Consider the following 24,884-nt stretch of genomic DNA (forward strand, 5'->3'; position numbering starts at 1 on the left):
ATGGAGTTCTTTCGTCGATAAGAAGCTAATTGCAAACGCCAGAAACTTGATTGAATAGGAAGTTTTCACCAGCATTAGTGCAAGCATCAAATAAAGTCGCGATAGAAAATGCCAAGCAAAAAAATATAAAAAATAGGAGAAAATCTCATCAAACGCTACATGTGCGCAAATGTTAAATAATACAATTTTATTGAAATTAAGCTTTCACCATTGTTTGCTCTTTTGTCAAGATAGCATGGAGAAAATAAATACCTTTTTTAAAAACTGGATTATTAAAACGGGTTAGAACGGCTGTGGGGGTTTGTACAGATGGCGCGCCATCTATGTTTAGCTCAAAATCGGGCTTTCAGAGAACAGAAAAGATTTAGCTCCCTAACCACTGCCCTATCCAATCGACATCAAGAGTCCATTGCTAGTATAAGTCGTAAATTATATAAAATCTGGAGCCTTCAAAGAACTGAGCAAAAACATTAATATAGATCACGAGGTTCTGCTCTTCTACACTACAGTTCGCTGGCTGTCAAACGAAATGTTGTAAATTGTGTTTTTAAATTGAAATCTGAAATCAAATTGTTCTTGGGAGTGCAAAGGAAAGAAGACTTTTTGGTTTACTTAAAACGACATAGAGTGGTTGGAGAGAGTATCATACCTAGCAGATGTGTTCGAACATCAAGATAAGCTTAACCTTAAGCTTCAGGGAAAATGAACGAATATTATAACTTTCCATGATAATCTCGGGGCATTTTTATTAAAGCTGCAAAATCGGTAAAGAAACCAAATCGTGGAAATATTGTAAATTTGAGAAACTCTGCAGTGTGGTAGATGAATCTGACTGTGAGATCATTAAAATTTTGAAAGAAGCGATTTCTGGGCATCTTGAATCTCTTGAAAACGAACTGCATGGCTATTTCTCTGAGCTGAAAAAAGAAGAATCTGCATTTACGCATTACCCATTCTCTTCTTCCCTTGATGTTGCCAGCATTCCCGATGAATTACAAGATGAATTCTTTGATTTGCGGAATGATTTCGAGCAAGATGAAAAACTGCAGGCACAATTTTGGTGTAGTATTCACCATTCAGACCCAAACGTAAAATTGATTGACTTTTCGAGAATATATTTTCAACACTATTCTTCGATTAATAACAAAATTGAGATAATTATAATGACATAGATTAACAATTTTTTTTAAAAATTAAAAACTTAATCACGAGGAAAATCACAAAAGACACTAAAATTATTCACGGGAGATAACAATTAAAATTACCCACTTGATTTGTGAGAGTATGGTTATATACCTTGAAAACGATAATAATAAAAGAATATTCCAATCTCAGTAATACAAACATATTCAGAATTAAACTTTCATTTTGTACTAATATGTATTTATATTTGATAGTAGAGATTTCTTAATAAACAAACATGCTCGATATGAATACATTGATAAAACATTAACTACTGAAACAAAGGATTTACTTAAACAATCTATTTTTATTCTACTGTATGACCGCATAATGTTCACATTTATAATACAAAGCTTTACAGATCCCAAATTAACAGTTACAATCTATTTTATGTGATTTTGGATGTCATATATACATCGTTCGAAAAACTATGCGAAAAAATATTATTGAAAAAAATGCATAAACATTACACACGTTATTATGGTTGAACTACACACGATCCGAGTAAATGTCTAATTAAAGATATAGTGGTAGATGACAACTACACTACTAGTTATGTATATGCAAGAAATAAATGACACCATCATAGTCGTTTTTTTTTCTGTTTTAATGGCTAACACACACAGTCAATCTATGAGAAATTTCAATTCTAGATGAGTGTATAAATGGCTTTATTACATCATAACAGCAAAACAAACACAGTTGTAGTTTTTAAAATCATTTTTTGAATAAAATGTTTGGTTTAAAGTTCGTTAATTTTAAACTTCTTATGTAGACTAACCATCAAGAAAATATTGCCTTAGTTAAATGTTTACATCTATGTATTTTAATATATGTAATGTTGCTTATGTTTCTGAAGATTATATAAATAATTTGATTACTGTATATCCATTAATGTACCATAGCATTGTTTTCGGGTTGTTTACTTTCGACGAAGTTTCATCTCAACAAAGTCTAGAGAGCCAGAATAGCCTGTAATGCTAGACCATTGAATTCCTTTATTATAAACACGACTCGCCCATTCACCGTTGACGTTAACATTGTGACAAGCATGATACCACCAACCACCTCTCCTGTCTACAGCACAGTTGCCACTGTCTCTATCGTTATCAGAGTCAATGGTTGTAAACTTATCGCCGTAGTGATGACTAAATTTGTCTTCAACATTCCCATCACTGAATGACGTGTAGCTCATCTTATACTTTGCTGCTTCATTTTCTACCTTAAAACCTCTGTACACAGCGTAGTAGTCTGTACCGTTATACTTCATGTCAAATCTGAGTTCATTATAACCCTGTGTTAGACAAAAAATTAGAAATATTTAGATATTGCATTGTGTTAGAAATATTGTAAGTATGATCCCTCTATACTAAATGATAATTATACACATTGATAAAAAAAAAACATAACAAAAATCTATAAACAATATGCACAATTTTCCAAAACACATTATTACAATAATACACACACTGGAAACTCGCTTGTAAAAAGAAAATATTGAATAAACTTATTTTGATAGTTCCTGTATCTACCCCATCATTAAAACAAAAGACGTCTGTTGAGAAAGGAAATATTACATTATCTATTGCCTGCTTACATTGCACATTAAAAATATATTCCCTTACAAGAAATACTATTTATATTCAATTTACGTATGGCTTTTCTAGAACTCCCTCCTTTTCATTAATCTCCTTACATTGCTGCCGTTGTAACGCGCTCGCAGTTAGTAAACCCATCTTCCCTTACAATATATATTACTTATGAACTTTTCCTTCTTTTGATAAGCTCAATAGCCCTAATTCTAAATCTTAACACGTATCTTATTTGTATCTCTATATGTATGTTGTGTAATGGGGTTAATATAATAAAGGTGAGAGCAGGCGGGAGGGTGTGGAATAAAACTGTTGATAAAACCGGTAGAGGAAGAAATGACCGGTGGAAAATATCCTGTTGACTGCATTACACTATTCTTTAAGGTTCGATACATAACCACGATCTTTATTATATAAGCTGTATTACCCTTTCTAAAAATATCGAACTAATCTGTATATCGTTTATCTAATAAACACTTCTGAAATCAACGGATCAAGACACTTAGCTTTTTCCCGATAAATATAAAAACACGCTTTGTTAATTTATTCATCTATTAACAGACTGCTTGTGCAGTAAATACACCTTCGTCATATAAAGTGAAGATGTATAGTATTTGTTTCGTTAGTTAGGCAGGAGCCTCTATGTGTGTGCAAATAAGAAGGAGGAAGTGGCGCTGGGTGGGTCACATACTGCGAAAGGCTCTCACAAATGTTACACGCCAAGCGCTTGAGTGGAACCCCAAGGGAAAGCGGAAGAGAGGGTGCCCAAGACAGATCTGGAGGCGGGGTCTTCTTGAAGAACTGAAGCCAATAGGGATGTCTTGGGAGATGTCAAAATTAATAGCCGAGGATAGGAAGAAATGGAAGGAAATGGTTGAGGCCCTATGCCCTATGAGCAAAGAGGACTAAGTCAAAGTAAGTAAGTCAAGCATTACACTATTCTTCAAGGTTCGTTACATAACCACGATCTTTATTGTATAAACTGTTTAACCCTTCCTAAAAATATCGAACTAATCTGTATATCGTTTATCTAATAAACACTTCTGAAATCAGCGGATCAAGGCACTTAGCTTTCTCCCAATAAAAATAAAAACACGCTTTGTTAATTTATTCATCTATTAACATACTGCATGTGCAGTAAATGCACTTTCGTCATATAAAGTGAAGATCAGAGGCGTAGCAGTGACCCTTCCCGGCGCCCGGGGACAAACTTTTCGATTTGCACCCCCCCCCTCGAGATTTCGATTTGCACCCCCCTCAAACTTTCGATTTGCACACCCCCCCCCTCAAGATTTTGATTTGCGCCCCCCCCCCCCCTCAAACTTTCGATTTTCACACCCATCACCCGTTCAATTTATATTTATTTTTCCAACCCATTTTGGCGCTCACTAATGTCGGCGCCCGGGGACATATGTCCCCCCCGCCCCCGCCCCCCCCCCCCCCGCTACGCTACTGGTGAAGATGTATAGTATTTGTTTCGTTTGTTAGCTATTGTTTTGTAAAATTTCAAAACTCAACGAAATACATTAGGATGCATTCGCCATTAAAATAGCACGTTACTTAATCTAGGTCCATCTAAATGTATTTTAAATATTCAATGCCATGACTGATGATTTAAATGTGCATTTCAGTGACATGTGTACACCAGACGCACAGTCCAATCGATTTGAAGATAAAATAAAATTGTCAACATGAATGTATTGGTAACTGTAAACAATTGTATGCTATATTAATAGCAGAAATTTCAAGACTTTGCATTCACTACGCATCTCCACATTTGCAGCTTATATTATCCATCCATCTATTTATCCCCTTTTTTAACAGCCCATTAACAGTTTTAGCCAGATTCAATACATTCTTCCGCTCATATTTGTCATATATCTTCATCGTCCAATTCTTGAATTTTATTCATTTATTTTATCTCCACCTCAGCAATGCATCTAGGTCAAGTTGTAGCCTACATTATAGTAGCAATACAGAGCGTGTCTAAAAGAGCATCGTATTTTTTTTCTCGATCAGTATACAGCCTCTACGGCGGCTTAATACTAAACTCGTTTACAACATCGAATGTATAAGTTTTACGGTTGGGTAATATAAATTTAACTCTTAGCTTCCGAGTTTCTTGATCACAACACCTTAGATACGCATCACCGCCTCTGGTGTCTCACCAATCGCTCCTCTTTCTGATGTTTTTGTCCCCATGACCCCTACTCCTACAACCCTCGTGCCCCATCTCTGTTCGTACTATTAATTCTGTATGAATATGATTTCTATTGCTCCTTTTTTTGTATCGGTTTTATTTACATAACATTGTAACAAACATTGTAATGATATGTTTTAACACTAATTTAATAGTATTTTATATCTACTGTCCATTGGTCCATAGCTTACATGACCCCCCTCATGTCCCCATCCGTCTATCTTACCCCCCCCCTTATCAGACCCCACATCTTTTCACATGGAGTTGAATATCCTGAAAGTCATCCTTAAAATGGTTTTGTTTACCTTTATTAACATGTACGAAACTATTCAAATTCTTTCATGAGAACACTGCTAACCAATCGGTGACCTTTAAAACTCGACCGTATCTCCACACATCATTATAGCTTCACGCCTACCCACCCAAAACATGTCGGTACTAAGCAGTCAAATAATCTTAGCTACGACTATGAACATCGTCCCTGGAACACCAACCTTTACCCCCTCCCGCTCAATCGCTCTTATACCAACCTGTTCGGTAACCCCCCCCCCCCCCCTAACGAACTCACCTCACCAGAACATCAGCTTTGATTTGTTTGTGTTTTTTTCCTGGTATAGCTAGTATTGTACAGCCATCCGTGACGATAGTTGACAGACGACAATGAAAAGATCAAGTTGAGCCTGTTATTACCTCCCCTTATTTTTACATCGTTTAAAACCTAAATTATCTGACCCTAATAGCCGTAAATAATTCGACCGGGCTCTACGATTGTAAACAACTCACCAGACTGGTAGGGTTGGGGTGGTAGCGACATGGTCTGTTGGGTATGCATGGAGAGTGAGAGAGGGGGAGGTTCGGCGTGCGTCTACGTCTTGTCCCGAATGGTCCCCATGAAGAGAATTATATACGTAGATGTTTATTGTACAAAATGGGATGAAATCCACTTAAACCTACTTTATTTTCGACTTTTCTACTATATGTTATAATTTTCACGCTTGTTTTTGGTAAAATGTTTCAAACCAGCCTTTGACCACCTTTTTTTAACCAACATGCTTTAAACCCAATGTATTTTATGTTTTTATTTACTTATTTATCTATTTATTTATTATACCATATGCATCACTCTAACTACCATGTAAATATCCCCCTAAACTGCATGTTATGTTTCTGTATTTGTTTTAAAATTATAAAACACGATTACATTAGGCCCAAAATTAGTTTGGACATTATAGTATCTGGTTTGTTATCTCAGTATAGTTATACATCACATTGAAATATGTTAAATTACTCAGGAAATAGATCATTTTAAATTAATTGAAGCAGGCTACAAAAATTGTTTGCGGGGAATCCCTTTTTTTGTCTAGTTCCGCAATAGATTAAACAAACGTATGAATGCCAATTGTAGTACAATATCCTTCACTTACCTAATCAGTTATTAACTGCTAGTCAATAATACCCTCTCCTCTAAAATGTATTACTCTAGTTCTTTAATTGCTGTCCTCTCCTTTAAAATTATACCCTTTACCATTCCTACCCATTTCCTATTCATAACCCTAAGCTTTACATATCGGCTGGGCATAGTGCTGACCACATTATCTCTTCATATGCCGAGGTCACAGAAACAAGTGAACTCTACTTCACTTGCCCCATAGACCGTTAGGTTTGAAAGGGAACTTTACTTTACTTTTACTTACATATCGCTAACCATTTTATATATTTCTCTATGTACTGGTGTCCATTGAATAATAAAATTGGTCAGTGTCCTAATGCAGTTTTTGTTGAGTAGAGTAATTTACAGGGGTAGTTAATCTGAGGAAATGATAGGTGGATATGACTTGAGGATAATTAAAGAGAGTGGCAGAGTTTCTTCCAGGCAATTCTTCCGGGGGGGGGGGGGGCAAAAAAAATTCTACCCCCCCCCCGAAAAAAATGAAATTTATATAATTATATAGAAAATATATACTTTTTAAAAAATAAATAAGTGTATCTCATCTACAATTCAAAGATCATATAATAATATCAATAATATGATATCTGGCGATGAATAGGACAAGACATTTGTTTACCGATAGTAAGAAAAAAATGTTTTCCGTTAATAGACTACCTTTAACAGTTGTATACGTGCAAGTTATGTCAATTGAGATGATGTATTATAGTTTGTCAATTAATATTTTATTTTAGTAAAATATAAAAATCACTCAACCAAAAAAAGCGTGTTTCATACGTACTTACCCGTGTCATAATAGTTACTACAATGTATTTAATTGTCAATGCAAGTACTAAATTTTAAAGTAGATACTTTGTTGAAAATCACGTAGAATAAATTATGATCAAATTAAAAAATTGATGTTGAAACGACCCCATGTTTTGGGAAACAGTTATCACTTAACGTAAACTAACACGCTAGAGTATACATGTATCTTATAAAGTGATTTTTTAAAGAATAAGAAATTAAGTGATGCCATGTACATTGTGCAGTACAAAATTCAGTTTCCATGCATATTTTTTAAGTAGCCATTATTTCCTTACCGAATCTGTCAAGCGAGAAATGACGTCATTTCCGATCCAAAAGTCTCCAGAATTTGAGCCAAATCCGTTTTTATAATCGTTCCAAGTTCTTGTAAAGTTCACATCACCTTTGATACGTCTCTGTAAGAAAAATGGCACCGCTACAATAAAGTCATAGCAAGATGATATAATTGATTCCAAAGATTAGTTATGCTTCAAATAACATATTAAACTATTTGAATAATCAAAGCGCTTATCTACGAAATAATAGCATTGATAAAACTACGGTTAAGTGAGTTGATTTGATTTATTCTAAGGTTTAATTATCTGTGAAATATATTAGGATTCTAGTTATTTCATACAACAAACAATTTACATAAAATCAAAGCAGTCGTTACTTTATAAGACCTAATATTCTTCACATTAACTCTCTAAATATTTCCAATGCTTTGTGTATTAGACAGTTACAACTATCACGAGATAAATTTAACGTTTGCTTCTGTTCAAACTCGAAACCAAATAAATCCCCAATTTTATACATACAACAGAACTGATATTTTACAAATACATGGTCTAAAAAATGCACTAAACACTATTGTAGTTTATCACATAATCTGATTTTGTTGATATTATTTTAATATCCTAAATTTTATTCAGATCAACAAAATAAACTAGACTATTAGATTCAGCTTTTCTCCCCAAAACGATGAGATATATTAACAATTCTGATAAAATATATTATACAAGCTCTGCATATGTAGTTCAACTATTACGTTTTTTTTCCCTTTAATGTGTAGCTAAGTGTCTATCGTTGTGTATCATACATCTTTTTTCATCAACACAGTTAAAAAATTTATCGGAAAAAAATTGCGAATGGCTAAGAAAAATGACAAATTAACCTGTATAATAATCCATCCTCCACCGTCAGCTTTGTTATCACACAATGTTCTGCTGACATTTACTCCAGCCTCTGTCATGTCAGCTAAAACACGATCGTTCATGTTGGCACATTTTAACTGGAGTAAAATTAATTTAGAATATGTTTATTTATTATTATTAGTTTAAACGGAATGAAATTAAAATATATACGTTACAATATTCAGACAGCTAAACATTTCTCTTTTTCTTTAATAATAATAATATTTTATTAACTACATAAACATTATCGCCACACATCACACAATTACGAAGAATATATACATTCACATGTATGTATGTATTCATATACTCATATATGTTTGTGCGTGTTTGTATTTGTTTAAGTATAAATATATTCGCAGAAATATTGTTAGTATGTGTAAATGTTATTTCACAAAGATAGCCCATTCAATATATCGTTTACTTTCTAAACATTGTCGAGACAAGGAACGAATTTCTGTAAACGAGGCGACCCGCGGCATATCATACGCCGCTATTTAGTTGTTTTTTTTCTACTTTTCAGTAATTCATAATTTGTGAATTCGACAGTACCAATGCTGCCACTGAAAATATGTGCTTTAAAACACTAACCCCCACCCCCCCCCCCCCCCAGTGAAAGCAGCATCCTCTTAGTTACCTCCTTTTAATTTTAATATCGTTTCAAACTAAATTATCTGTCCCTAATAGCCGTCACCAAACCCGGCTCTATGATTGTAAAATGTAAACATTTAGAATGAACTACAACTCACCAGGCCACGTAGGGGAGGTGGTGGGGGGTGGGGGGGGGGGGGGGGGGTAGCGATAGAGAGGAAGAGAGGGGACTGCAAAGGCGCGCTTGCAGCTTGTTTTCTAACGGCTCCAAGAAGAGAATTATATATATACGAGCTGGCCCGCGGTATAACATACGCCGCTATTTAGTTGTTTCTAATTTTCAATAATTCATAATTTGTGAATTCGACAGTACCAACGCTGACACTGAAAATATTTCTTTAAAACACTATAAGTAGCTCGTTAAGGACCATAACCCCCCCCCTCCCCCCCCCTACGTTTAAAATCGTTGGCTCTGCTTGTAAACATTTAGAGTGAACACAGCTCACCAAAACCATGTAGGGGTGGGGAGGTAGGGAGAGCGTTTGCAGCTTGTTTTCTAACGGCTCGAAGAGGAGAATTATATATATAGTAGATGTGCACTCTAGTTACAGCAGCAGCAGAAGTAAAAAGTGGTGAAATTATTATTTTAAAGACATTCGACTAAATCATACTTTTATAAATATGTATTGATTATGCATTTTTCTTTTAAAATAATCACCCGCTAACACTTGTTAGAATATTATCTGAATGTTAAAATATTTAAAACATTCATGCTTTTCAACTTTTAACGAAATTAAGCAAAGTAATGATGTAAGGCCAATTCAAAAACAAACCATGCCTAAATAAAATACTTTAACGTTAACATAGCAGATTTTGATCCTAAACAAATTATAATTAACTTACGTATTCACTTTCATTGAACACAGGGCCACTTAATCTATGTAATCTACTGACTATGACACCAATTTGATCTGATTTAGTAATCAGGTTTTTAACGATGTTATTCATCTTCTCCATACGGGCATGTATATCAGTGTCTGTATTGTTTAGTAGTGATATAGCTGATTTTAAATCCTTCAGTGTCTTTGACTGTGTCTCTGCCAATAATTTGTTGCTTTCCCCCAGTTGTTGAATGCTTATATTTTGACGTTGTTCCAAAATCGCTGTGTTATTTTTTAACAATTCGTTAGTTAAATTTAGAAAATCTTTTTTGAAATCTTGTAATGTTTTTGTTAGAATTTCACTTTGATTTGACCTTTGAGACAAACTCTGTATATCAAGTGATACATTAACCAAACTGTAGTTCAGTCTCTCCAGTTGTGTGTGTAAAGTATTGTATAGTCTTGATACGTTGTGTACTGACATATTGTGTATTTGAAGTGTTTTATTGTTTGCTTCTATCTGTTGAATTGATTTTAGTAATTTTTCAGTCAAGGTGTATTTAAAAAGCATGAACTCTTGATTTGTGTTATCTAAGGTGTTCAATCTGTTAACAACGTTGTTCATTTGATTTTCAAGTCTTTGAATTGTAGATCCTTGGGCAGATAACAAGCTATTGAATCTACTTTCCATCGCATTAGTAAGGTTAACCAGAGTTTCATCACCCTTCTCCTTTTTTAATTCTGTTGTATGATAACTAAGGTTTGAATGTTTGTCATCTGTTAAAAACTGTAAATTCATCTTCAAGTCAGCACTGTTTAATTTATCTGAATCTTTAAATGTTTTTAGAAACTCAGACATTCTATCAATTGTTTTATCAAACTCTGAAGTTTTAGCCTCTAAGGTCATCAACATCAACGGCTTACGATTTCCTTGATCAACCGTTTTGGTTTTATTCTCTTTCATCTCAATGAGACCCATTTTATTTGTGTAATACACATCACATCCAAACACTGTACTAAAACAATCAGAAGGTTTTGTAAACGACACAGTCAACTCTCCAAGGACCTTTGAAAACTTTCCTTCAGCTTTTAATCCAGCTACTTTATAATCTCGAACTCTTGAATCTGATTCTGATACAGACGCCAACATAATCTTTCCCTCTAATTCACTGATCCTATAGACTGATATGTTGACAAGAGCTGAGATTTTATTATCTTCTCTTGTGTTCTCCACACAATGTAACTTGGCACAGAATAAATCTCTACCCTCCATATAGTATTCTCTTTCCAATGAAATGTCAAGTCCTGAAAATATATAAGTATTTTATAAAAACTCGTAAGCATAAAATATGGCTAAGTTTGCTTTAAATTAAAATAGCAGTAATTTACATCCCATTATCGTCATGTCTATGTGTTTGTTTGAAAGGAGTTTTTATCACTGTAAGTTATTTTTTATATAAGAATAAGTTTTAAATAAACATGTATCCCATCGTTAAAGCATTTATGTTGTTTTAATTCCAATAGACAAAAGATCGATCACACACAGATGTTCTACACTGCTTCTCATCACTGTAAGACAGCTTAACATTTCTGTCAGCTTGAGACAAAAATATTTCTGGCAACATAAGACTAGTCTGCCTATATTGTAATGTTTAAACGGTCACATCACGTACTCCATCTTTACATCTCTGGAGCATCTTATAAATTATTACAATTTCAATATATACACACATTATAAGTGTAATCTATCTATATATATAATTCTCTTCTGAGAAGTGTAATACTACATAATACTGACATGTTAATAATATATTAAGGATGGTCCGTTATCAAATACAGTTTTTGCTAATACGTTGCGAGTATTATAATATGCTGATCGATTGTACAAGGTCCAATTATTATATAGTATATTTGATCAATCGTGTACTTATAGCACTTCGATGCAGTAATTTTAAGGGAATTTTTTTTTCGTTATTGTTGTCAAAAATGTCACTTTATATCTGGATCCTTCATTTGTTTTACTGTACAAGCACAACCGTTAACCGTTTTTTGATCCTGACGGTCAATGGTGCAGTAGAGTTCACCTATTTCTATTACTTCAGTCGATGTAGTTAGTGCGTTTTCATCTATATTCTCTTCCTCGCTTTATGAATGTAAGTAAACCGCGTGTAAACTTCCAAAATAAAGTTTAAACGCTGCATTTAATAACATCTTAGATAGTCTTATAATATTGTGAGGCTGGTCATCTGCAACATGGTATGTTGATAAAATATGGTATGTTGATAAAATATGGTATGTTGATAAAAAATGGTATGTTGATAAAATATATGATATGTTGATAAAATATGGTATGTTGATAAAATATAGTATGTTGATAAAATATGGTATGTTGATAAAATATGGTATGTTGATAAAATATGGTATGTTGATAAAATATGGTATGTTGATAAAATATGGTGTGTTGATAAAATATGGTATGTTAATCAAAACCTCTCAACGGAGTAGAACTCTCACGAGTAAATAAACAACATTCTTTGTTGAAAGGCACATACGCTGTTATGATACTCAGATATAATTGAGCAACGTATCAAAGAAATGCATAGTCTTACACGGAATTAAAGTGTAGAGTTTCGCATGAGAAAAAGATAAAGATAAGAATGAGACTGGTCGACTATTGTCGCTAGCGTTGTTCCATCTTGCCATAGATTGGATCATGAGAATTGCAACAGAGTAAAAAAGAAGGTATATACCACGGACTCACTGATAACAATTTGATGACAAAGACTTTGTAGAATATCTCGTCTTATCTCACCCAAGCAATAATAAGTACAATAGAAAAAAAGCAACCAAAATATCTACAACTCTAAAGGCAAGTTTATAGGGAGAAAAACAGAATCGTATAGAAAAAAGGAAAAAAAAACATCTCTCCTATATAACTGAAAGATAAAAATATCTAAAACATAAAATCTGCCACGACGAAGGCATGATAGACAATAAAAATATAGCTCGGAGAGGTGCAGACCAAAAAGCCAGAATTGGAAAGGCAAGAGCAGCTTTTAGCCATATGAAAACGTCTTGAGTTAGAGAAAACTGACTGTCAAGTTAAAAATAAAATGATCAAGCCTAAACGTTTGCATAGAGCAATAACTTGGATAACTAATATAAAAATACAATGCATGCATGAACAAAATATTTGCTGAATACTCACCTGAAGAACAGATTTAAAAGAAACTTGATTAAAACCATCATCAAAGAAGAACACTAGAGTTACACAATACAGAAACTGATCCAAAAGGAGGTGTAAATTATTTATTATTACTCGGGCAGATGAGGCTCGTTAGCTGGGGACAGCCACTCTTCTAGGAGAGACAACTCCAAAATTAAACAACTGCTGCCTTGTAGTTTGTTCTTGGTTGGACAAAGGCTATGGAAGCAAATACAAAAAAGAAAAGCAGGCTGAAATCGGAGTCAATGGCCTCATCGCGCATAACCAGTTGACACGTACCGCTTAATTGTGTTGGAGGCGTGGTCGAATCGGCAAAAAGCTCATGGTTGATAAATTCGAACAAAGTCTCGAGTTCAAACCCACTGGCAGATAAATCTCGACCCCCTTCAACACTAATAATTAATAACGAAGAAGAAGATTTATTATTATTCCAAAGGAGTGACTGCTCTAAACAAATATTTGGCATCAACTATCAGGACCCAGATGGAACCCATTGTATAAAAAATTCCGCATAGATTTAATTGGAGTCAGGATTTAGAGAAGAATATATAGAAGATGAACCAACATCAAGGAAATGTAGAGGAAAAGGCTACTAATTCTGTTGCAAAGCCCTAAAGAGGTCGATACTTCAAAGAAAAAAAATACGCACACAATTCATCCAACAATCTCCTACTTCCGAATTTTCAATGCCGCCAAACCCCTTAAATTCGGGGGGGGGGGGGGGCTGGGGCACATTATTTAGGAATGAACTGTGTTATAGTTACATTTATAGTTAGCATTTAAAAACACTAGCGCGCTAGACGGCTCGGCGTATTCCTTCATATGGCGAAATTACAGAAATAGGCGAATTCTTCTTAACTTGTCATATGAAACGTCAGGTTTGAAAAGGCAACATTAATTTATTTAAAAATTCAATTTATTAGGGAAAAAAACGTGCACACATTTAACATATATCAATTATAAAAGTGCAACATAATCTTCCCCTCTAATTTACTGAAATTATCCACTGACATGTTAACAAGAGCTGATATTCTATTATCTTCTCTTGTATTCTCCACACAATGTAACTTGGCAAAAAATAAATATTTTGCCACTGTGTAGTGTTCTTTCTCTAATGACATGTCAAGTCCTGAATAGATGTTTGTATGTTATATTTTATTACATTAAGGTGCATGTCAATGGCAATTTTAGATGTAACAAACTATTAAAGAATAACAGAACATTATATACATTAAGTATTGTGCGAGAGGCAAGAAAAACATATTTACTACTTTACCATTGATCCAAGTTAATTTTGCAATGATCATCAAGCTCAGAAAAAAGATAATTTTGAACTTTAAAAAAAAACAAAAATAACTTCTAGTTATATAAAAGAAATTATTCCGCAATGCTTGCTGCAATTTATTACTCAAGCAAAGATGAAGCAGTCAGTGCCGTTTAAATAGTCTGAGTGTAGAGGATGTGACCTCAATTACTTAACATTGCGGATGCTGTCGCAGGACTTGATCGTTTTGAGAATGAACAATATTCACATAAGTGTAATTTCCAAAATATTTTACACTCGACCGCAAGTGTGGCAGAACAAATTAATTAACTAACAAACACATTTTACGTACTGTAACACAAAAATAAATCAAATGTCATAGCATATATATTATAAATGGTCTAACCGTAAAATTAGGTAAAGGCTGATTATTATGTCATTTAATGTTAAGTTTGTATTGGCAGTATACTGTACTAATTGATAGTATTTGTCCTTTTTTTAATTCCTTTATAAAATATGCTTATTGTGAGTATTACGCGACGAATGCATAATAATGAAGTAGTCTAATCTGCAGAGAATTTTGGGGACATGAATTACTGGCAAGAGAGAGGTTAGTATTAGAGTACTTTAAGTTTAGTATAATTTATTTTAATAAAGTATCATGTAATATTATTTATCATAATTTTTTTTCCCGTTCTTGGCACTAGGTAATACTTTCTAGTATAAGTTAAAGAAAGATTCATTCATAGAGCTACATAACACTTGGAATGCATTTTCATCAGCATACAAAAAATAGACATGACTAACAAGTACATATAGGCCTACACCTCACGTGATGTTTTAAAGAATATGTTTTTATATTAGTTTGAAATATACATTTGTACTTGCCGTTAAATTTGGATTGAAATTAAAAGTAAATAATATCGAAAAGTTCAAAATGTATTATATGTTTTAAACACTGTTGCTTATTACCAAGTAGGCGTATTATTTAAGATAACATAATGCATACGGTCAGATCAGGCTCAATGGCTACAGGACATTACTTCCCCCCGAATATTACCCCCTAGGACATTCTCCCCCCCCCCTCCCGTATTTACCCCCGGAGAAATTACCCCCATGTCAATTACCACCCTGTTAATTCCACCCCACCCCCTAACGGGGAATTACACCTACCCCATCAAATTTAAAATCCTACCTAGAAGTCTATAACTATAAACTATCTTATTCCTAAACATTAAGAAAAAGACCAAACCAAAGCATCTGTCTAAGCCTAAAAGGTAACACAAAACCAAAATCAACCCTAGCCATAGCCCTATCCCTATCTCTAAACCTAGCTCCAGACCTAGCCCTAGCCCTAGCCCTATCCCTATCCCTATCTCTAAACCTAGCCCTAGCCCTAGCCCTAGCCCTAGCCCTAACCCTAGCCCTAGCCCTAGCCCTAGCCCTTGCCCTTGCCCTTGCCCTAGCCCTAGCCCTAGCCCTAGCCCTAGCCCTAGCCCTAGCCCTAGCCCTAGCCCTAGCCCTAGCCCTAGCCCTAGCCCTAGCCCTAGCCCTAGCCCTAGCCCTAGCCCTAGCCCTAGCCCTAGCCCTAGCCCTAGCCCTAGCCCTAGCCCTAGCCCTAGCCCTAGCCATAGCCCTAGCCCTAGCCCTAGCAGTAACCCTAACAGTCTCAGGGGGTAATGTCGGAGGGGAATGTCCGGGGAGTAATTGATGTTTAACATCTGTAAGTTGAAGCAATGTTTATAGTTTAAAGACATACATTCATTTTTATTTTTCCAGAAATAACCTGGTGTCAATCTTGTGTTATTTTCTATTTAAAAGAATATTAATAGGGTTTTAGATAAGAAATTGTGTAAGAATACTGATAGGATTTTTAAAAATAGTGTATATATATATATATATATATATATATATATATATATATATATATATATATATATATATATATATATATATATATATATACACATATATATAAATATATATATATATATATATATACATACACATATATATTTATGTATGAATATATGAATGTGTACAAGTGATTATTTTGAATATTGTATTTTCGTATAAGTGTATGTTTGTACTAGTGTATGCTTGTCTTGTGGGGCGCCATGATTTTCTTTTACTTTCACGTTTTTCATTTTTTGTCATAATGCGCACGCAGTTTGCGATCGCTTATAGTAGAGTGATCGCTTGCATTATTGTGATGTATAGCATTTATTTTCTACTATTTAATTCAATCAGAAAACGTGGGATTTTTAAAAAAAAAATTTAATGATAATAATTTTTTATTTAAATCTAGAATCCTAACTTGTTTTTACGGGCTTAAGAATTAGGCATTCACACAAAAAAAAATAATAATTTGAAAGTAGACAATACATGTTAAGCTTAATTTTGAAACATTCAACTGTTATTGTCGTATGAATTTTTTAAACAAGATGGTTAACTAAAATACTGATAAAACCTATAGAATTGTTTTAAATTACATATACACATACACACATACACACATATACACATACACACATACACACATACACACATACACACATACACACATACACACATACACACATACACACATACACACATACACACATACACACATACACACATACACACATACACACATACACACATACACACATACACACATACACACATACACACATACACACATACACACATACACACATACACACATACACACATACACACATACACACATACACACATACACACATACACACTGTGACGTGGCCTAGATGTTCATAGCGAAAGCGTGTAGGCACGGAGAGATTGGGTGTGAGAGTGGCCTCCCCTAACAAGTGTGTGAACTCGAGTGTGTAAGGAGTGTGTGGTATCGTCAACTTAGGGTAGCATGTCGTCAGTGTTTTCGTGAATGTTCACTGTTTCTCTGTTGTATTTGGAAAATTATATTGGATTATTACATTTGAACTGTGTTTTAAATTGTGTTATACCTTGTTCCACTATGAAATGGAAAGCTAAGCATAACAAGTGGGGGCTCGTCCGGGATTTGAACACAACAAGATTTTTGAGAAGTTTTTACCCCTAGACAAAAAGGAAAATATCCAGTATCAACAGCAGCGTTAGAGCCGACATGAAAATATCGAGTGTCAACAGCAGCGTCACAACCGACTAGAAACTTTCTAGTATTAACGGCAGCGTTACAGCCGACTAGAAAACATCTAGTATTAACGGCATCGTTACAGCCGACTGGAAAGTGTCTAGTATCAACGGCAGCGTCACAACCGACTTGAAAATGTCTAGTATCAACAGCAGCGTCACAACCGACTAGAAACTTGCTAGTATTAACGGCATCGTTACAGCCGACTAGAAAACATCTAGTATTAACGGCATCGTTACAGCCGACTGGGAAGTGTCTAGTATCAACGGCAGCGTCACAACCGACTGGAAAATTTCTAGTATCAACGGCATCGTTACAGCCGACTAGAAACTATCTAGTATTAACGGCAGCGTTACAGCCGACTAGAAACTATCTCGTATCAACGGCATCGTTACAGCCGACTAGAAAACATCTAGTATTAACGGCAGCAGTCATCGCCGACGTGAAAAGACTTCGTATCAACAGCCACAAAACTTGTGAACAGTGCTGCAGACATCATGGCCATAAATAATGACATTAAAAATACAGTGATAAAGCTAGGAGAGAAGTTGAGAGAACTTGCTAGCTACAAAGTGGACTACATTAGCATAGCAAGTAAGTTATCAAATTTTAGAGCTACAATATTAGCATCTCAGTCCTTGATCACATCAGAAGCAAATCATTGCGTCGCCACCAACATGAAAGCTCTAGCTACTGTCCCACTTACAGAAGACCTAATCAACCAGAGACGCAATCTAGGCAACAAGTCAACAGAGTGGAGAACTAGGTCAAGGGCAGCTGAGCAGAAGGTAACTTTAATCCAGTATCAAGTTCATAGTCTTTTTAAAGATACTAATGAGACTTTAATTATAGTTAAAGACTGTGATGTCAAGATAGCAGGATCGAAACAAAAATGTTTGGACGCCAGAGCTGAGCAGAAGAGCCAGAGCCAACGTCAGAGCCAGAGCCCGTGCCAGAGCCCGTGCCAGAGCCCGTGCCAGAGCCCGTGCCAGAGCCAAAACCAGAGCCAGAGCCAAAACCAGAGCCAGAGCCACAACCAGAGCCAGAGCCAAAACCAGAGCCAGAGCCGAAACCAGAGCCAGAGCCAAAGCCAGAGCCGGAGCTAAAACCAGAGCCAAAACCAGAGCCAGAGCCAAAGCCAGAGCCAAAACCCAGAGCCAGAGCGAGAGCCAGAGCCAAAGCCAGAGCGAGATCCAGATCGACATCCAGAGCCAAAGACTGTACCAAAATTAGAGTGGTGTACGAACTTGTATTATATGAATAGCTTCTAGTTTTCATTGTCATCATTGACTAGATTTATTTCAACATATCTCACTTCATAAAACGAAAGGGAAGTAACATTGTTCTGATGTATTGTAATTCAATTCAAATGCTTTATTGATGACAAATGTTTTTTTAGAAAAAAAAACCTTGTTGACTTATAGACTAGACGTATAAAGCTATAAGTAGTTAATTCATGCGTACGTCCAACCGTCCAACATTTTACTGTAGATATATAATTTTTTACTCGCCATCATTTATTTATAGGGAGATTTAAAGCATGTAAAAGGTCAGATAAATATTTTGTTAAAATTTTTACTGTACATGTTAAGTAGTTGTGCAGGATAGACCTTAGAAATGCTGTTTAATTTAAAGAAAAATAAGAAACCTCTTTTTTTTAGGGGGGAGGTGTGACGTGGCCTAGATGTTCATAGCGAAAGCGTGTAGGCACGGAGAGATTGGGTGTGAGAGTGGCCTCCCCTAACAAGTGTGTGAACTCGAGTGTGTAAGGAGTGTGTGGTATCGTCAACTTAGGGTAGCATGTCGTCAGTGTTTTCGTGAATGTTCACTGTTTCTCTGTTGTATTTGGAAAATTATATTGGATTATTACATTTGAACTGTGTTTTAAATTGTGTTATACCTTGTTCCACTATGAAATGGAAAGCTAAGCATAACACACACATACACACATACACACATACACACATACACACATACACACATACACACATACACACATACACACATACACACATACACACATACACACATACACACATACACACATACACACATACACACATACACACATACACACATACACACATACACACATACACACATACACACATACACACATACACACATACACACATACACACATACACACATACACACATGCACACATGCACACATGCACACATGCACACATGCACACATGCACACATGCACACATGCACACATGCACACATACACACATACACACATACACACATACACACCTACACACCTACACACATACACACATACACACATACACACATACACACATACACACATACACACATACACACATACACATAGACACATACACACATACACACCTACACACCTACACACCTACACACCTACACACCTACACACCTACACACCTACACACATACACACATACACACATACACACATACACACATACACACATACACACATACACACATACACACATACACACATACACACATACACACATACACACATACACACATACACACATACACACATACACACATACACACATACACACATACACACATACACACATACACACATACACACATACACACATACACACATACACACATACACACATACACACATACACACATACACACATACACACATACACACATACACACATACACACATACACACATACACACATACACACATACACACATACACACATACACACATACACACATACACACATACACACATACACACATACACACATACACACATACACACATACACACATACACACATACACACATACACACATACACACATACACACATACACACATACACACATACACACATACACACATACACACATACACACATACACACATACACACATACACACATACACACATACACACATACACACATACACACATTCACACATACACACATACACACATACACACATACACACATACACACATACACACATACACACATACACACATACACACATACACACATACACACATACACACATACACACATACACACATACACACATACACACATACACACATACACACATACACACATACACACATACACACATACACACATACACACATACACACATACACACATACACACATACACACATACACAAATACACACATACACGCATACACACATACATACATGCACACATGCAGACATACACACATACACACATACACACATACACATGCACACATTCGCATATATGCAAACATACACATACACACGCTTACACGCCTATACGCCTACACGCCTACACTCATACACTCCTATACGCATACACGCATACACGCATACACGCATACACGCATACACGCATACACGCATACACGCATACACGCATACACGCATACTCGCATACACGCACACTCGCATACACACATACACGCATAAGCGCATACACGCATACTCGCCTACACGCCTACACGCATGCACGCATAAACTCATACAAGCATACACGCCTACACGCATACACACATACACGCATACACGCATACACGCATACACGCATACGCACATACGCGCATACGTACATACGCACATACGCACATACGCACATACGCACATACGCACATACGCACATACACACATACACAGATACACACATACACACATACACACATACACACATACACACATACACACATACACACATACTCACATACTCACATACACACATACACACATACACACATACACACATACACACATACAAAAATAAATTTGCAAAACTATTTTTTTCCGACTAGGGTAGTAAAACGTCAAGATTCGTGAAAATATCGATTTCGATTTTTTGAACGATTACAATACTTCCTCTATACTTCGTATGCGTGGAAATAAAAACAAACAATTGTTACCTAAAAAATACACAGATAATTAAAACTAAATATCTCCATCACATGTGCGTTGCAGTTATATACACATGTACTTACCACAGGTGAACATGATATTTACAACCAACAGAGCCGTCACTAAAACAGCAGTCATTGTAGAGTTGTGAAGTTCTGTATCACACGAACTGGAGACTTCTCTAAACCGCTGCTTCTGTTTTCTTGTGAGGAAATCGCCGTCTATTTATACAACAAAGTTTCGTTAAAGACAAAGAAAAGTCGTTAACACTTCTTTATAAAAACGTGTGGGAATCGCTGACTCCGAATTTCCACATAAAAAATATGCTGAAACGTAAATATAGTTAGCGGATCTCAAATAATATAAAATAGCTACATATTGAAAGCCCGACTTTTATTTTTTTAAAGAAATTCCTGGGTTGTTACACATAATTTGTAGGTTAATTAGAATCCTAATATATAATTCCCCATGTGCGCACTTCTCTCTCTCTCTCTGTCTGTCCGCAAAATATTTTCGCCGGACATTACGTCAGAAACGGCAGCGATATATGGAGAACTTTATACGGACTTTTGTTGAAAATAATATGTTAGATGTTTTAAATGTATAACCACAATTTTATTTAAAGAAGAAAAATAAAAATTAAAGGCGTATTCGAATGTAGAGAAACTGTATTATTTATGGGTTCCATGACAAATGATTTCAGGACAAATGATCTCAGACAAAAAATCTCAGACAAAATATCTCACGGACAAATGATCTCAGGACAAATGATCTCAGGACAAATGATCTCAAAGACAAATGATCTCAAGGACAAAAGATACCAGGACAAAATATATCAGGACAAATGATATCATGGACAAATGATCTCAGACAGATTATCTCAAAATATCTCACAGCAAAATGTTGATAGTATGTACAATGATTTTAGTTCATTTGAACTTTTTTTTAAATTGACTGTCAATATGGTTTTGTATACTTTCTTTACGCATCATAATTGTGAATAAAATGAATTTGTTAAACTTAACAACCCATCAAAAGATGTATTTAACTTAATCTTTGTAATGGCCTTTGATTTGAAAAAAAATAAAAATTAAAACAAACTTTCTCCTTTAGCCTGAAAGGTATGATAAATGATAATGTATAAAACAAAGTAACGTTAGCTATACAACAATAATGTTTAAAACATGCGAAATATCTTTCAAAAATGTTAATGGGTCTCTAGGTTCGTAACGTAAAATTATTGTTTTTATTGCATGATCAACACAAACATAACGTTTACGTTTCTTTGCTGACAGTACATCGTTATGATCACACCTCTCCTATACTATGTGATCATGTATTGTGTGAACTCTTGCTCGACATATTCTAACTCCGCGATGACCGCTGTTTGTCTTAAATAAACATTAGTCACCTGATCACTAAGGTGTGACCGACGCATAACTATTGAATTTAGCTATTAGTTGTATTGTTCATGGAGGGCGGATGTCTTTCCCTGCATGTCTCTACCATCAAAGCGGGCTGCCACCTTGATACGAAGGTGTTTCTCTATTGTTATTTCATCCTCTTTGATCTAGTTTCGTCCACCTGACGTGGTAGGATTGACTCATGTTTGGCAAGCCCACCTACGCTGTCTATCGAACAATGCAACCGGAAAAGCATTAATACATGTGAAAAAGAACGCATAAAACTGTGACGTCACTATTGCTTATACATTAACTAATGACGTCATCTGCCGTGTTTAGAATAAAAAGAAATGAACTATTTCATTCAAATTTGATTTAGATCTACGTACACTATGAAATGTATACAATACAATTTTCCGGCCTAAACTCATAAAATGTATTTTATTTATTTGGATTCTAGATCTAGATATTCTAGATTCATCTATTCAAATAATACATTTCTATACTAAAGTATTTCAGGCCTTAATTACTTTATTGAAATCTTTGTTTATCTATGCAATTTGCTAATCTCTATAATATATAAAGCAAAGTTGTCGGGTGCCTATCGCTTCAAATTTGGCAGGATCTTGCCTTGGGGCGACAGAACACGGGGGCCGGTTGGCCGGTTGATGGGGTCAAAACTGACCTCGACTGACCGGCGCCTTATGTGAGCTATAAATCGAAAAAAAATGTCCACGGAGAAACCTCTTCATAACTCCTGAGGTCGTAGACCGACCCTCGGGCGAATTAATTAAGCATTCAAATTCTCAATGTTTTCGAAAGCCTAAGCAAAGCTGGGCAGCATGCCTAGTATGTTAGAATAGTCTAGAACGTACGGTAAAGGCGTGTTTCAGTTGAGTTAACCGCTGTGAGTAGGTACCCCCATTTTTTATGTATTGCTATACCCAGGTCTAATGAGGGTATAAATGCTGAAATTAACGATTGTGATGGGCTTTTTGTTAGTAGCGGCTAGGGACGAGGGTTTGTGGTGTAATGATAAACATGACAAGTTAAAAATGTTTGAACAGTGCCCTAAATAGTGTTTGGAGTTTAATGAAAGGACAACCGTATTGTGTTGTATTGTTGTATTATTTAAAACATTGAGACATTGCCGTGTTGTATGTATGTAATTCAATTAGCTCATTATAAATGTAGACACTAAGAAGAATCATTGCGACTAGGGAAATTTAAAAAAAAATATATAATTAAAGTATAACTACCTATAAGGCAGAAGGTTTTGCCTCTAAAAATGTATCTTACCTAAAAAAAACCATGACACACAAAGAAGTAGTTTAAAGATGAGTTAGTAACCTGGGGTTGGTCATAATACCACAATACAACCGATGTAAATAAAAAGTTAACCAGTGACATTTTGAGAACCACTGGACTTGAATACACCGAGATATTTTTTTTTTAAGAAATCTGCCTGGGTGTAAGAACTCGGCTTCACACATTATCACGTGACATGCAACGAGTAAAAACAAAAAAGCATTAAGATAAGAGCTCAGCCGTCTACATTATATCACCAAAGTGCTGGCCTTGAGATTTACATAACAGACATACGAGTGTGAACATGTCAAGACAACCCCTGACTCTCCAGTAAGAATTTGTGTCAAAATTATTTTTTTAATCTTCCCCAATAACAAAAGTGGTTCTCAAAATTTATTTAAAAAAATATTGAATATGAAAATATAACAAGAAAATGTGTTGGTGACACTTAGACTAAAAGATTACGTTGATTTTATGTATTTAATTTCAAACAGATGTGTTTATATCCAAACGAAAACAATCGGGAGTGATCTCCCCTAAACTTTCTCGAATATTCTTTTATAACACTATTGGATGTAGCACATCACGATATAGACATGATTTTTAATTCATTTATAATTACTTAACCTTTTTAAAATAGAATAGTTCTCGTAGAAAAAAGAATTGCACACCAAGTGAACAAAAAAGAGTGTGTGTATAAAAGTGCGGAATAGTATTGGTACTTTATAAATGTATATGCGTTTATC

At 35.3% G+C, this 24,884-nt stretch overlaps 1 protein-coding gene across 3 annotated transcripts in view; it reads right to left on the reverse strand.

The window, feature by feature from the left end:
• Positions 1–1,226: 1,226 nt before the first annotated feature.
• The window catches only part of LOC131939981 (fibroleukin), a 59,921-nt gene continuing 36,263 nt past the window's right edge, over positions 1,227–24,884 (reverse strand). For 2 of the 3 annotated variants that reach the window (XM_059298510.1, XM_059298512.1), the window contains exon 5: positions 1,228–2,476. In XM_059298510.1, coding sequence (XP_059154493.1) covers positions 2,105–2,476 — 372 coding nt within the window. In that variant the 3' untranslated portion in view covers positions 1,228–2,104. Of the gene's footprint in view, positions 2,477–7,503; positions 7,624–24,884 lie in introns of all 3 variants that reach the window. The other variant, XM_059298511.1, reaches the window with a different exon arrangement.

The sequence above is a fragment of the Physella acuta genome, unplaced genomic scaffold, assembly GCF_028476545.2.
Source record: "Physella acuta isolate Inbredline_101_S28 unplaced genomic scaffold, ASM2847654v3 ptg000306l, whole genome shotgun sequence".
Classification (NCBI taxonomy): Eukaryota; Metazoa; Mollusca; class Gastropoda; family Physidae; genus Physella; species Physella acuta.